This window comes from Pipistrellus kuhlii, unplaced genomic scaffold (assembly GCF_014108245.1).
Source record: "Pipistrellus kuhlii isolate mPipKuh1 unplaced genomic scaffold, mPipKuh1.p scaffold_m20_p_6, whole genome shotgun sequence".
In the NCBI taxonomy this organism is placed as follows: domain Eukaryota; kingdom Metazoa; phylum Chordata; class Mammalia; order Chiroptera; family Vespertilionidae; genus Pipistrellus; species Pipistrellus kuhlii.
The window spans coordinates 62,008,891-62,023,660 of record NW_023425562.1 but is presented as its reverse complement, the minus strand read 5'-3'; the positions used below and the strand labels follow the sequence as shown (position 1 = coordinate 62,023,660).

Here is a 14,770-nt window from a genome sequence, read left to right as displayed (position 1 = left end):
CCCAAAAGACAATAGACCCAGCTATAACAAATTGGAAAAACAAGGAAAGAGAGAAAAATCACAGGTGTATATGCAATTTATCCCTCACTCTAACAGCAGTAGAGTAGGTGACAGTGTGGTGTTTGCATGACAATGTTTTGCACATCACGGGGAGGACCTAAATCCCCAAGTAACCTGTTTCATTGTCCCTGCATCAATCTCCCCTAAACAGCTTTCTGTAAATGAGATGGTCCATTCTGAGGTGACTAATCCCTATGCATTAAGACAAGAAACTGATTATCTGTACTGCATGACACACAAATGGAGCAGAAACACCTGAAAAACCTGTGCCTAGAGAAGAAGCAAGAAACATTTTGGTCAGGAATCACAGAAAAGGAGAGAGAAACAGACATTCTTAAAGACAACAAAGCTAACGAATTAATTTTTCAATTTGTTTTCAATTGAAAAAAAAGAAACAAAGTGAAAAATAATTACAAGTTTAAAAACTAAATCTTAAGGCAGAATAGGTTTTTGTTAGGATCAAATTATAGTATTGAAAAAAACACCCAAAATACAAAAAGTAGCACATGAAGCACAGACCTGCAGGCAGCAACAGGTATCATACTTTCTGGAGACACAGGACAATACCAACTGCCTCATCTGAAGACATTTATTGGCCTTGATTATAGTGAAACACTACTTGCCCTCTTGGCTAATGGAGCAGTGTAAGTTACCATATGCTGCTAGTACAGGAAAGAACTCTCACATGTACCATGGTGTCAACAAGCAAGGATACATTCTAAGCAGATTGCACACCTGAGGCCTAGGCATTGCCACAAAGGAGATGGGCTCCTCCAAGAAGCAGAGAAGAGCCAAAAGAAGGACAGAGACAAACAGAAACAATAATCATATGACAACTACAGCACTTATCCATAAGAAGGAAAAAAAATATTTTGGGTTGAATAATTGTTCTTCTATCATGCAGTGTCTATGCATGAAAACATGGCTCCCAAGGAAGCAGAGTGAGTCTGGCACATTGAAAATATCCTACCTTCCGAAATACGAATGACTCTTCATTGTAAACTGGATTGAGTCCGTTGTTCATCACCATGCGAGTTCGGAATTCCTTACGTATAGTGTCCGTGGGCAACCCATACATGTCCACTTCTACATATGTGCCAATTTTCTTATCTGATAAGAACTGACCTGATATGACCTATAGCAATAGGACCAGAGAGAGGAGTAAAGTCTGTGTAATCATCCGAAGCAAAGAATAATCAGGAAGTAATAAAATCTCTGTTTATCTTTAGAAATTTCAATTATCTATGGAAAGAATGGCTTCACTCCTCCTTACTAAACTAAAACATTAAGCAACTACTTTGCAAAAAAAACCAAAAAACTCTTCTAGGCAGAGGTACTACCCTGGAGAACTGCCTAGAAAAAGAACAAGGGAAATATATATACAAATCACATAATACAAAGAAATAGTGTCCAAGTATCTTCATCTCATCTAAGTGCCCACACCCATGAAAGGAAGTGATGGGTTCAAAATACCTAATATCACTTCATAGTTACAAATGCTGCCATACCGTATTTTTACAGAAGCCTTTTAAAAGTCTTATAAAGACACACACAGGAAGAAAAACAATGCCTGTTTTTCTTCATTGATATTGATACTAGTCAGCTACATGTTATATATGTGTAAAGACCAGCATTAAATTCTGTTTATTATTGTAAAGCTATGGAAAGATGATTTTCCATTTACTTTCTAAATGACTATAGCCATTTATCAGGTGTTTTTTTTTCTTTTCATATTATCCACAATGTAATAATTTTGAAACCATTTTTTGAGGTATAATTGACCTACAATCAACTACATATTTAAAGTGCACCATGAAATCAGTTTTGACATCTGAGCACATCTGGGAAACTATTACCTCAATGAAGACAACAGACATTTCCATCGCCCCCCTTTGTGCCTTTGTGCCCCTTAGCGTTCCCTCCCTCCAGCTCTGTCCCCTGGAAACTACTGATTTACTTTTTGTCATTATACCTTAGTTTGTGTTTTCTAGAAATTTGTAGAAATGGAATAATACAGTGGGTATTAATTCTACTAATAAACTTTATCTTTTAGAGCAATTATATTCAATTTAGCAAAATCGAGCAGAAAGTAAAAAGAGTTTGCATGTATCTCCCGTCCTGACACACACAACCTCCTGCATTATGGATATTTCTCATCAGAGTGGTACATTTGTTGCATCAATAAACACTGACATACCAATTATCACCTAAACTTCATAGATTACATTACACTTTCACTCTTGATGTTGTATATTCTATGGGTTTGATCAAATGTAACATGACGTGTTCCATTATTGCAGTACCATACAGAATAGTTTTACAGCTCTAAAATCCTCTGTGCTCTATTTCTCTCCTCCAACCCCTCAACACATGACAACCACCGCTTTGCTTTTTTTCAGGACATCTTATAGTTGAAATCATACAGCATGCAGCCTTTTCAGATGAGCTTCTTCCATTAATAATGTACATTTGTTTCCTCCATGTGTTTTCACGACTCAATAACTCATTTCCTTTTAGTAGTCAGTAATAATCCATTGTCTGGATGTACCACAGTTTATTTTTTCATTCACGTACTGAAGGATATCTTGGTTGCTTCCAATTTTTGGCAATTACGACTAAAGCTGCTATAAACATTCCTGTGTAGGTTTTTGTAATAGACACATTTTTCAATTCATTGGGTAACTACCAACAAGCATGACTGCTGGATCGCATGATAAAAGTATGTTTAGTTGTTTCAGAAATCACCAAAATGCCTTCCCAAGTTGTGGATTCCATTTTGCATTCTCACCAACAATGAATTAGACTAGAGTTTCTGTTGCTCCATATCCTCTATTAGGTATTTTTTTATCTCTCAAATTTCACTAAACATAGCTAATATTTTTATTAGTGGAAAAAATGTATCTCTTAAGGAAAAAAAAAGGGGGAATTTGAAGTCAAATTTGAGAGCAACACATGGATCTTGACCCTTGACATTAAACATTTCAAATGTGACTTCTTGCGACATTTCCAGGACCACCTACCTACACATTTATACTATTCTGTGAAGAGCAGGGGTCTTACCTGCACTGAGCAAGTGGCTGCTATCACCCCGTCAACAGGAGTTTCAGAGAAAGGATCAAATGTTCGATCGGGCCGTCTCATGAAATCGGGTTTGAGAAGGTACCTGATGGGACACAAGCACAGAAGGAATGTATTTTATCAGTTGCATTTACAAACTCTAACACACTAACTCCTCAGGACACTAAATCCTTCTTTTCCCCCATCTCTAACTTAGGAGCTATGCTTTTAGGCATATCTAGAGAACATCCCTAAGGACTGAAGAGAATAACCCTGGATAATCCTAAAGAGGAGCAGGGAAGAAGAAATGTTCTCTAGATTCAGGGACCAGAGACTATAGGACTTCCGGCCGCTACTATTTTCTCTCGGACTTGTTTATGCCATGGACACCTCCACATCCTTGCTCTTACATGCACAGAATAAAACCAAACAAAAAATCAATTAAATAAGCTATACGCAGTGGTCGGCAAACTCATTAGTCAACAGAGCCAAATATCAACAGTACAACGATTGAAATTTCTTTTGAGAGCCAAATTTTTAAACTTAAACTTCTTCGAATGCCACTTCTTCAAAATAGATTCTGCCAGGCCGTGTTTTTTTGTGGAAGAGCCACACTCAAGGGGCCAAAGAGCCTCATGTGGCTCGTGAGCTGCAGTTTGTCGACTACGGAACTAGAGCTATTAAAACATAGAAAATATGTGATAATCTATTGTGTTTTAACTAATGTGTTAAATTATGAGATATAATGGAAAGTGTAACAATTACCATAACTTCAAAGTACTGCTAGGCATAAAAATAATTTGAAGATCTGGAACAATAGTAATGGTAGAAAATAGCTGTGATTTAAATTGGCGACAGAGTCACAGGTGCCACTGATATTACTGTGAGTCGCTGTCTATGTTAATAATCAAAGTAAATCTGAAATTTCAGTTACAGGTGGGTGAAAATAAAGATGTAATTCTTCCTCTATTTATAGCCAGGGTAACTAGGTGAGAAATGAAATAAAAGGTAACCAGGTTGGAAAGCAGTAAAACCATGTCTTTTCACAGATGACAAGATCTTGGATGTAGAATCTACCTAAGGAATCTGCTAAGAATGATCGGAACTAGTAAATGAGCGCCTGACAATTTGTAAACAAGTTGCCCTTTGTTTCCATTTTGCATTAGTTCCTGAAAATAATGTAGCTGGTCCTGCCTGATGTTTTCTGACACAGGAAGTGCATTTGGCACCGGTCTGCATGGCAGACACGGGCACAGGCCAAAGTGGAGGGTGATTCTGACAATGGGGCTGTCCACCCTGTGGAGGTACCCAGGCAGAGAACCACATGGCATGAAGAGGTGGCCGTGTGCACGCTAAACCCACAGCTGCTGAAACATTTCATCTTGACTGGTTGTTTTCTGTGATAACAATTAGATATTCAACCAGAGAGGCCAAGAAGTTTCTGAGAGTCCATTACAGGATGGCAGGATACTCCACTGGGTTAGTTCAGAGCTCCCTGGGTTAGTTCAGTTTGGGGTTATTGCCTGCAGTGCTGCTTGGGGAGAGATGCATGGAGAAAAAAATGGCCACACAGTGTTTTTCATCTCTGTAGAGCACATGTGTCAAACACAAGGCCCGCGGGCCAAATCCGTCCCGCCAGGCCTTGCAATGTGGCCCGCACCGCGCTGTCATCACTGCGCTCCGCTGCGTTTCCATCACAATGACAGTTTATGACTGTTCAGTAAACCATTCGGCCCGCGATTTAGGCTGGATTTTAGATTTTGGCCCCTTCTCTGATTGAGTTCGACAACCCTACTGTAGAGTTTTAACTTTACATTGTCATTTAATCTTTCACCATTTTAGTGGAATTAGCATTTCCTATTTTATACTTGCTTCATTGATTTTAGAGTGCTATTTATAAGACATGCAAACAAATGAAGAGAAGATAAAGCTTTTCTCCTAACTGAATTAAATACAACTCGCCTCCCACTGTGTCATCATATATTAAATACAATTTATTCCTCTATTTGTTCCAGGTAAAATATACATCTTTTTAAAAAATATTTTTATTGATTTCAGAGAGGAAGGGAAAGGTAGAGATAGAAACATCAATGATGAGAATCACTGATTGGCTGCATCCTGCATGCCCCCTACTGGGGGTCAAGTCCGCAACCCTGGCATGTGCCCTTGACCAGAATCAAAACCTGGGACCCTTTAGTCTGCAGGCGTGTGCGCTATCCATTGAGCCAAACCAGCAAGAGCTAAATGCATATCTTTTAAAAATATATATTTTTATTGATTTCAGAGAGGAAGGAAAAGGAGGGAGAGAAACATCAATGATGAGAAAGAATCATTGATCAGCTGCCTCCTGCATGCCTCCTACTGGAAATTGAGCCGGCAACCCAGGTATGTGCCCTTGACCAGAATCAAACCTGGGACCTTTCAGTCTGCAGATCGGCACTCTATCCACTGAGCCAAACTGGCTAGGGCTAAATACACACCTTTAATGTCCAGTTAATGTCCAAATGAGCAGGGATCACTGTCTGTCCTAACTATATCAATTTATACTATGGAATTTAAAGTGAAAAAGTTAAACTCTGGAGTGTGCATGACAAACTGCCTAACTTGTGGTTAAATAAATAACAAAACACATCTGTAAAACTGGAGATGAAGAATGTATATTTGCAAATGTAATCTATCCAGGGATTTCATTAGTTTCCATCCTATCCCTCAAACCCAGCTTAAGTTCAGCAGTCCCTAATTAAAAATGACATGGTTTCATTATGGCTGTGGTATGGAGAGCCAGAACACAGTGACAAGAGTTTAAATCACATTACTCACCCGCACGATCCATTATACTCAAATTTCCCCTGATTCAATTGCATCGCTAAATCTGTCAAGAGACAAAAATAATTTAGCATCTCATCTCCCCAGACAAAGAAGAACTGGATGGGGTGATTTCCAACAATGGAAACCAGATCCTGATCCTAGGCTGGAAGGTGTTTTTTTTTTTTTTTTAATACCACAAGGAACTACTGTGTCTATATAAACACACAACTCTCACCCCTATATTGAAATGACCTTGTGTTTCATTTAAATTAAACACATAATGTGTTTTCATAAAGATCATGCTAGCATTGCTTTAAAATTTGGATTCACTATATGAATTCAAGTAGAGTACTGATGTCCAACATGATTTAGTTGGAGAGGATGTGTCTTATGATCCTAGAGGAAGGTTTCCCTGCAAATACCTAGTAGGTTGTGTGTAAAAATAAAACTCCATTAAAAAAATAAACTAGGTAAGTATCATGTAAAAATCAGTGACTTCGGGATAATTATTCTAGTGGGGACTACACAGGCAGGGCATGGTGTATGGTTTTTCTTTTGCGAGCAGACACAATCTTCATTCTTTCTTTTCAACAGCAAAAGAAGAAAAAAAAAGGTTAACTGATGAAAAATTTCCTCCTTCAAAATGTGGTGGTTAAATCTAACATTACAGAAAACATAAGCTGACCTACTGAATAAACTGCCTTAGGATCATTTCATCCATACAAGGGACCCTCTGATAAGTGAGAATATAACTTTTTTTTAGGAAGTAAGATTATTTTGTCTCTGCTAGAAACACTCTCAGATTGTCCTGGCACCTGATCATGGTTTAGTGTAGCAAGGACTGATGGGCACGCTGCATAGAAACTGGACTCCAACTCCTGGTCACCGAGGAGATTCTACCAATGGGTGGGAGATAGAGTCAGGTCACATTCATGCTAAATGGATGGAAGTCAAAGGACCTTCAATCAGTCCAGACAATAGGTAACACAGTGAAGAGATATTCTCAAAGTGTGGCAGGCAGACTAGAGAATGAACATGCCCCAAATTGGGAAATATGAGAAGTGCCCTCATATAGCAAAGAACTGAACAAGAAAGCATTGTTTTGTTTTGTTTTACCAACATTAAGGACCATGCTGTGGAATTAATCATAAAAGAGTGAATAGGTTTTGTGACATATTTTTCATCTGTTTTATCTAGAGTCCATTGCTTTTGTATTTCTAACCTTAAAATTGTGATCCTAGGCTCATAAGCAAACATAAAAAAAACTTAAAATGTGTTTATGCATTTATAGAAGTTCTCTCCTCTCTTTTCAGGAGAGGTGAAATCATATATTTGAAACCTGCTTCTGAGTACACATTGAAGGAATAAGGTATACATTATACCTCTAAGAACATACAGCTATCTACACACCATATTAGCAGTCTATCCCATAATATCCTGTACTTTTATGATGAGGTGCCACGGTGTCATTGATAGCTGCTGAGTCTGTTAACAGTGGGAAGGTACTTTCCAAAGGAAAAATGAGTCCTAGTTACTGTACAAAGATACTTAAATTCTTCACATTTAATTCTGCTTCTGGAGATGAAGATAAATTTGATCCAAGAGAAAAATTAGAATTATTTTGGAACAGGGGAAAATGTTTAGCAGAATAATCATGACATTTACAAAAAGAAATTCACTTAAATCAAAATATTTTATCTTCTGTCATTGTTTTGTTGCTCTATTTTGAGTTTTTAATTTCTAACCACTACATAAATCCAACACATTGTTTTGCCATATGTCTGCTTCCTTTAAAAAATGCCCACAGCCAAGTGATGGCAACTGTTGGAGAGGGTTCTCCTGGAATTCGAGGTCACTGGACATCAGCTCCTACCTGGGGTTTGATAGTTCAGTGACACCATCTGGCAGCCAGCGTTCCAGAAAATTTGAGGCATGTAATTACTGGAATCCACTCGGCCTCCCTTGGGGTAAATGCGACTCATTTGCCTTTTGTTATAACTGTGTAACTTATTAAGGAAAACGGAAAAAAGAGCTTATTCCAGCAGCAATAAATAACAAAGAACTAAAACAACCAAGGTCTAGACCAATAATGACAAACAAAGAGCAAATTTCACATTTATAAATGATGCTTTAGAGAAAAACCAGTTTGCTTTGTGGATTGAGAAGACAATTCACATATGGGCCGCTTTTCACAGCTGGTCTTTCACACACAATATTTTATTAGCTTTATAATCACAATTACGCATCAGCCACTTATCTATTTTAGAGATCCCTGTCAAACCAAAGGTGCACCAACCACTCATTCCATAAGGATACTTCACAAATTCAATCGCATGTGTCTTCAAGTAGCCTAGACCGACTGACTCGTTAAAAGAAGACATGTTATAATGAATGTTTCGTTCTGTAAAGAAAAGCAAAGATGCACTCAGAAATCCTCGAAGAAGGAAAGACAAGCAATAAATAGAAGTATACCCTGAATCATGAGACTTTGCAGGCAGATATCCCATTATCATATCAGTAGCTCCTACTTTCATTACTATCCTATGGATAGACAGATGAGTTAAAAAAAAAAGTGTGATGAATTAAATTTGTAGTCATTAAGCAAATTATATCTACACAATTGCCACGCACAGCCACACATGAAATATGTATATTGGATGATGATAATAATGATGATAATGGCTTCTTTAGCCCCGAAATAATTAGGAAAAATTGTAAAAACTGTACACATTTTCGGAGATGAGATTTTGATGAAAAGAGGTCTTATGAAGTGTACTTAATGCAAGAGGATATGCTCTTTGAGTGTTAACAAGTCCAGTCCCTCAGAGCCACCTTGTGGCTGAACTAGGGAATGACATCACAAATGCCACCACATGGCAAAGACATGTGGTCTGTGAAACACAAATAAGATGAGGTGGAACAGGCCTCATACCCAGTATAGGAAATGGCAACAAGTCAGAGCACAGCTCATCCGTGTAACAACAGCAAAGCAGACAAAAAAGGCAGTAGCATTTAACCTTTGGTGTTACCTTCAGCCACATGGAAACCTTGAAACTTTACCGGCTGTGCATAGTTGATCATTGTGGACAAATACGGGTGGATATTAGTGGTAGCACCTACATATTTATAAGATGCCATCCATGCCTGCTCATCTTCTACAGTAACCAGGCCCTATGAGCACAGTGAAGGGAACATACATGTTGGTGACTTCAGGACTCACAGGGATATGCTACAGACTTCCTCACTAATGATAATTTACACACACACACACACACACACACACACACACTCAAAATAAAAACTCTCTCCTGGCTCAATTACATGAAAGCAAGTATGTGAAAATCATGGTCGACGGGCCACATGCCTGGTTTAAATAAAGTATGTTAATATACATTGTGGTTCCAAATAATCCAAAAGGATTATCTTACATTTTTAGGACATTTTTTTAGATTTTCAAAGGACTTTAAAATATTTAAGAAACTATATTGAGGTTCACAGAAATACTATAAAATATACAGAACAGGTATTAATTATTCTTATTTTCATGGATGGAGGCACAAAGTGTTCAGCAGAGTCATCTGGAGGACTTTTAAAAACACAAACACGCTTGGGCACAGCTCTCAGAGTTTCTGATGAAATGAATGTAGGTTGAGGCCTAAGAATTTGCATTTCTAACTAGTTTCCAAGCTCCTCTGGGGGTCCCACTTTGCTTAACATTGCTCTCTAAAGCAACATACATGGTAGTTTATGGTTTTTGTTTTTAAAAAATGCTTATTCTTAATATAATCTAATAACCTACCATATAGGACACTGTCATATTGAAATACTAAACTGCATTATTTTGCATAGAGAAAAATATTTTAGTTTATTTCTTGGTAAATCAAAAGAAAAACAACAACAACAAAAAACAATGCTTTCAAAAGTGAGCAACATTTTGTTGAGAATTTTGAAAAGCTAAATTTCCTGCATAGATTGCTACAGGTAGATAAATTGCTTAGGCACATGAATCAGCTCTTTAGTTAAAAAAAATGGTCTAATTTGTTGACATGACATTCTAAATCATAAATTGATTTCACAAATAAAAGCCTCAGATAAAAATCAAATAATATAACTTATTGGTGTGTTTTTTTAATCATTTTTTTTTCATATGTGCCAACCACCCAAATAGGACAGAGGCCAGTCTGATTTTTTTTCTTATGTGTTTAATAAAAAGTAATACCAGTATTCTGTGTTGGACACTGGGCTGAATTCCTGCATGCAATGTCATTATTGCATGCACTATGCATTAATCACGTGTAGGAGGAATTCGAGTCCTATCCACTGACCACCTGAGAAGACTGAGGTCTTGAGGATTAAAATAATTCAGTCACAGCTACTTAGTTCATAAAAAGCAATGACAAAAGGCCAACCTATCCTTTGTTTACCCCAATACCTTATGATATTCTAGTAGAAGAGAATTTCACAAAATTCTGGGAAAGAATTAGGATCAGGCTTATCCACAATTAGTCTAAACTTAATATTTACTCCAAATATGATAGGAATCCATAAAGAGCAAGACAGTATTGTCTAAAGTTTTGAAGTGCGGGAATCCAATTATATGACAAATTTCTGTCCTTGACTGTCATGTCTCACTATTGTACTAAACCATATACGTGTACTTAATAAGATTGCTTTGATATCTAAGGAACTCTGAAGAAGATAAAAGGAATTAAAGTTGGAACTCTCCTTTTCTTACAATAAAATCAATATCTAATATGTCAAATGAACCCCCAGAATATGTATAATATGAAATTAACAATCTCTCAGAAGACCAGTGTAGTAAGAATGATTACCTTTCTATTTCACTGCAGTATGTACTTGCTGACCAATTATTAGGTCACTGGAAGCCTAGTGCATGAAATTCATGCACGAGGGGGGGGGGGCGTGGGGGGGGGAGGGGAGAGGCCATGTCCCTCAGCCCAGCTTGTACTCTCTCCAATCTAGAACCCCTTGAGAGATATTCGACTGCCCATTTACAGGGATCAGGCCATGTGGGTGTGGTCAGCCTGGGTGAGAAGCTGAGGGCTGTTTAAGGCTCACCACACCCCTTTCAGGGTGGGGGTCCCCACTGGGGTGCCTGGCCAGCCTACGTGAGGAGCTGATGGCTGTTTGCAGGCTGGCCACATCCCTGGTGATCCAAGCTCCCAGCCCCTCCTTTTTTTCTTTCCTTCCCTTCCCTTCCCCCCTTCCCCCCTTCCCCCCTTCCCCCCTTCCCCCTTCCTTCCTTCCTTCCTTCCTTCCTTCCTTCCTTCCTTCCTTCCTTCCTTCCTTCCTTCCTTCCTTCCTTCCTTTCTTTCTTTCTTCTTTCTTTCTTTCTTTCTTTCTTTCTTTCTTTCTTTCTTTCTTTCTTTCTTTCTTTCTTTCTTTCTTTCTTTTTTTCAAGTGCCTCCTTGAGCAGAGGCCAGGGCTGGCTGAAAGCAGGTATCTAGGATTTATTTATCTTCTATAATTGAAACTTTGTAGCCTTGAGTGGCCAGCCAAGGCGGGTGGGAAGCTTGGCTTCCTCCATTACCTGGGGCAATCCAAGCCTCCTGCTCACTCCAGCTCCTTGGCTGTTGCCATTTTTGTTGGGTTAATTTGCATACTTGCTCCTGATTGGCCAGTGGGCGTAGCAAAGTGATGGTCAATTTGCATGTTTCTCCTTTATTAGTGTAGATTTGTATTTTCAAAGTCAATGTGTTGATGATCATGTACTCCAGTTCTAGGAATGACATCTCTAATCCCAGCTAAGAAATGGACTAAACACTTATTTTTTGGAAAATCATCTTATTCATCTGCCCTACTTTTGCGATTTCATTGGGATGTAATCATTTCACCACTGATTATTTCTTTCTTTTAAAGACTTTTAAAATTAGATGCATCAAGCATGTAAATATTATACCCATAAAGAGTAAGCTGGACATTTCATGAAGCAGGGGGAAGTTAGAGCAATAACATTTAGAACATCATGTCCAATATTAGGAGGCCACATATGGTGTCTTGTTATGAAAACAAAATGCATGAGGAAATTATTTTCTTACCTTTTTGTTGTTTTCATGTTCAAGGTCATCAGAAACCTAAATTAAAGAATGAAAATGATTTGCTTACTTCTCTAAAGAGCAAAATTCCAAATTTTTCAGCCATATGTATGACCATATTTAAACAAAATATGGGTAAACTTGTTATTCTATTTATTTGTTAAGATGAGAACTTATCAGTGACATAAAGCCATTGATAAGAGCAGGTACTGAAAAGATATTGTTTCATAGACCATAAAAACTCATTTTAGTGCTGTCTCCCTCCTTTGCTGACAGTTGTCATCTATTTCGATTTTTCCTAATGGTAATTTAGTTAGTGATTTAGTCGTGGAGCTTGGGAAATAATAAGTGTGGTTAGCTCCCCTGATATGTAAAGGGCACCAAGCACGAATTATCATTCTTCAGCAATTCAATACTTATGTCTGCAGTGTATACTGATAAAGGCTTCATGTAGTAAAGCAGCATAAAGGTAAGCACTGAGTGTTAATAGGTATCCAATAGTACGAGAACACTTGAAATTCTTTATCAGAAAAGATCCTATCTAATAAAAGAGTAATATGCAAATTGACCACCACTCCAAGACACAAGATGACTGCCCTCATGTGGACACAAGATGGCCACCACAAGACGACCTGCAGGGGAGGGCAGTTGTGGGTAGTTAGGGGTGACCAGGCCAGCAGAGGAGGGCAGTTGGCAGAGACCTGGCCAGCAAAGGAGGGCAGTTGTGGGGGGGCAGGTCTGCAGTGGAGGGCAGTTGGGAGTGATCATGTCTGCAGTGGAGGGCAGTTGGGAGTAACCAGCCTGCAAGGGAGGGCAGTTGGGGGTGACCAGGCCAGCAGAGAAGGTCAGTTGGGGGAGACCATGCTTGCAGTGTAGGGCAGTTAGGAGTGACCAGGCCTGCAGGGGAGGACAGTTGTGCGGGGGACCTAGTCCTGCAGGGGAAGGCAGTTAGGGGGGACTAGGCCTGAAGGGGAGGGCAATTGTGGTCCATCAGGTCAGCAGGGAGGACAATTAAGGGTGACCAAGCCAGCAGGGGAAGGCAGATGGGGGGGAGGGGTCCCAGGCCTGCAGGAGAGGGCAGATGGGGGGAGGGCAGGACTGCAGGGGAGGGAAGTTAGGGGTGACCAGGCCCAGCAGGAATGGTCCCTTAGGGGCAATCGGGCAAACTGGGAGCAGTTAGGTGTCAATCAGGCTGACAGGGGAATGGTTAGGGGGTGATCAGGCTGGCAGGAAAAAGTGGTTAGGGGCAATCAGGCAGAGGCAGGCAAGTGGCTGTGAGTCAGCAGTCCTGGATTGTGAGAGGGATGTCCAACCGCCAGTTTAGGCCCACCTAAGCAAGTGGTCAGACATCCCTCAAGGGGTACCAGATTGGAGAGGGTGCAGGCTGGGCTGAGGGATCCCCATTCCCCTCACCACCGTGTATGAATTGCACTGGGCCTTTAGTAAGGTATAATAGCAGTATTCCTTTACCTTTGCTCAGCAGACAGATACTCTCCCGTTTTCCTACAACCAAATGTATTTATCAACTACCTGCATTTCCATCAACTGTTTTCAATAATTAAGAATCTCTGCTCCAATCAAAGATCACACCATCAAGTCACCATGATCTCACAGGAAGTTAGCTCCTCTCTCACACAAGACTTAATCTCCCCAACTCCACTTGAACCATTCCAACAGTTTGCAAACTCCAGTTCATTCATCTTAAAAATAATACCCCTAGCCAAAACCAGTTTGGCTCAGTGGTAGAGCATAGGTCTGTGGACTGAAAGGTCCCAAGTTCGATTCCAGTCAAGGGCATATACATTGGTTGCGGGCACATCCCTGGTAGGGGGTGTGCAGGAGGCAGGTGGTCAATGTTTCTCTCTCATCGGCGTTTCTAGCTCTCTATCTTTCTCCCTAACTCTCTGTAAAAAATAAATAAAATAAAAAAATCAATAAACTATATATATAAAATAATACCCCTAGAATCTTCATGCTACCTTTAACCACCAGCCCATTTCTTATTCCTATTTACAGCAAAGCTACTCAAAAGTATAGTTTCTACTCATTCATGCCTGCTCCAGTGGCCCCTACCACTCCATTGAAACTTTTCTCTTCCAGGTCGCCACTGTTCCCAATCCAATGAACACTCGAGTCTGCTTAGTTATTCAACAGAATCATCAAAATCAATCACTTTGCCAGGTGCTAGGGGACTGGGGAGCAGTTTGTTGGTCAAAGGATATAAACTTATAGTTATAAGATGAATACATTCCAAGGAATGAACGTACAGCTGTGACAATAGTTAACAGAATTGTTTTATATACTTGAAAGGTGCTGCAAGAGCAAATCTTAAATGTTCTCACCACACGCATGAAAAGGTAATTATGTGAAGTGATGGATGCGCTAACTACTGTATACGTTTAACTTACACAATACAAGGTGGGGCAAAAGTAGGCTTACACTTGTGAGTACATAAAAATACAGTTTATTCTTATATTATTGCATTATTTTCCATATGAACAACTGTAAACTTATTTTGTCCCACCTTGTATTATGTCCATTATATCTCAATAAAACTGGGAAAAATGATCAACCACTCTGTTTTCCTCTCAACACTGTTCTCTTGGCTTCCTTGTTCTCATTGCCTGGGTTCACTCCTCTGGCTATATTGCTCTTCTTTACTGGCTCCTCTTCTGTGCATCTCCTTTAAATAGGACCTCCATTTATTTCTCTTTCCATGAAGCATCTCAATTATTTCCATGGTTTCAATAATATCTTCTGAACTGCAAATTTATCTCTCTAGCCCAACC

At 39.3% G+C, this 14,770-nt stretch overlaps 1 protein-coding gene across 7 annotated transcripts in view; it reads right to left on the bottom strand.

The window, feature by feature from the left end:
• The window catches only part of PLCB4 (phospholipase C beta 4), a 365,947-nt gene that overhangs the window by 29,248 nt on the left and 321,929 nt on the right, over window positions 1-14,770 (bottom strand). For 5 of the 7 annotated variants that reach the window (XM_036417991.2, XM_045574871.1, XM_036417990.2 and 2 more), the window contains 7 exons: window positions 11,985-12,020; window positions 8,955-9,096; window positions 8,242-8,326; window positions 7,799-7,923; window positions 5,938-5,989; window positions 3,121-3,223; window positions 1,031-1,195 (listed from right to left, as the gene is read on the bottom strand). In XM_036417991.2, coding sequence (XP_036273884.1) covers window positions 1,031-1,195; window positions 3,121-3,223; window positions 5,938-5,989; window positions 7,799-7,923; window positions 8,242-8,326; window positions 8,955-9,096; window positions 11,985-12,020 — 708 coding nt within the window. The remainder of the gene's footprint in view (window positions 1-1,030; window positions 1,196-3,120; window positions 3,224-5,937; window positions 5,990-7,798; window positions 7,924-8,241; window positions 8,327-8,954; window positions 9,097-11,984; window positions 12,021-14,770) is intronic. The other 2 variants (XM_045574870.1, XM_045574872.1) reach the window with 1 other exon arrangement.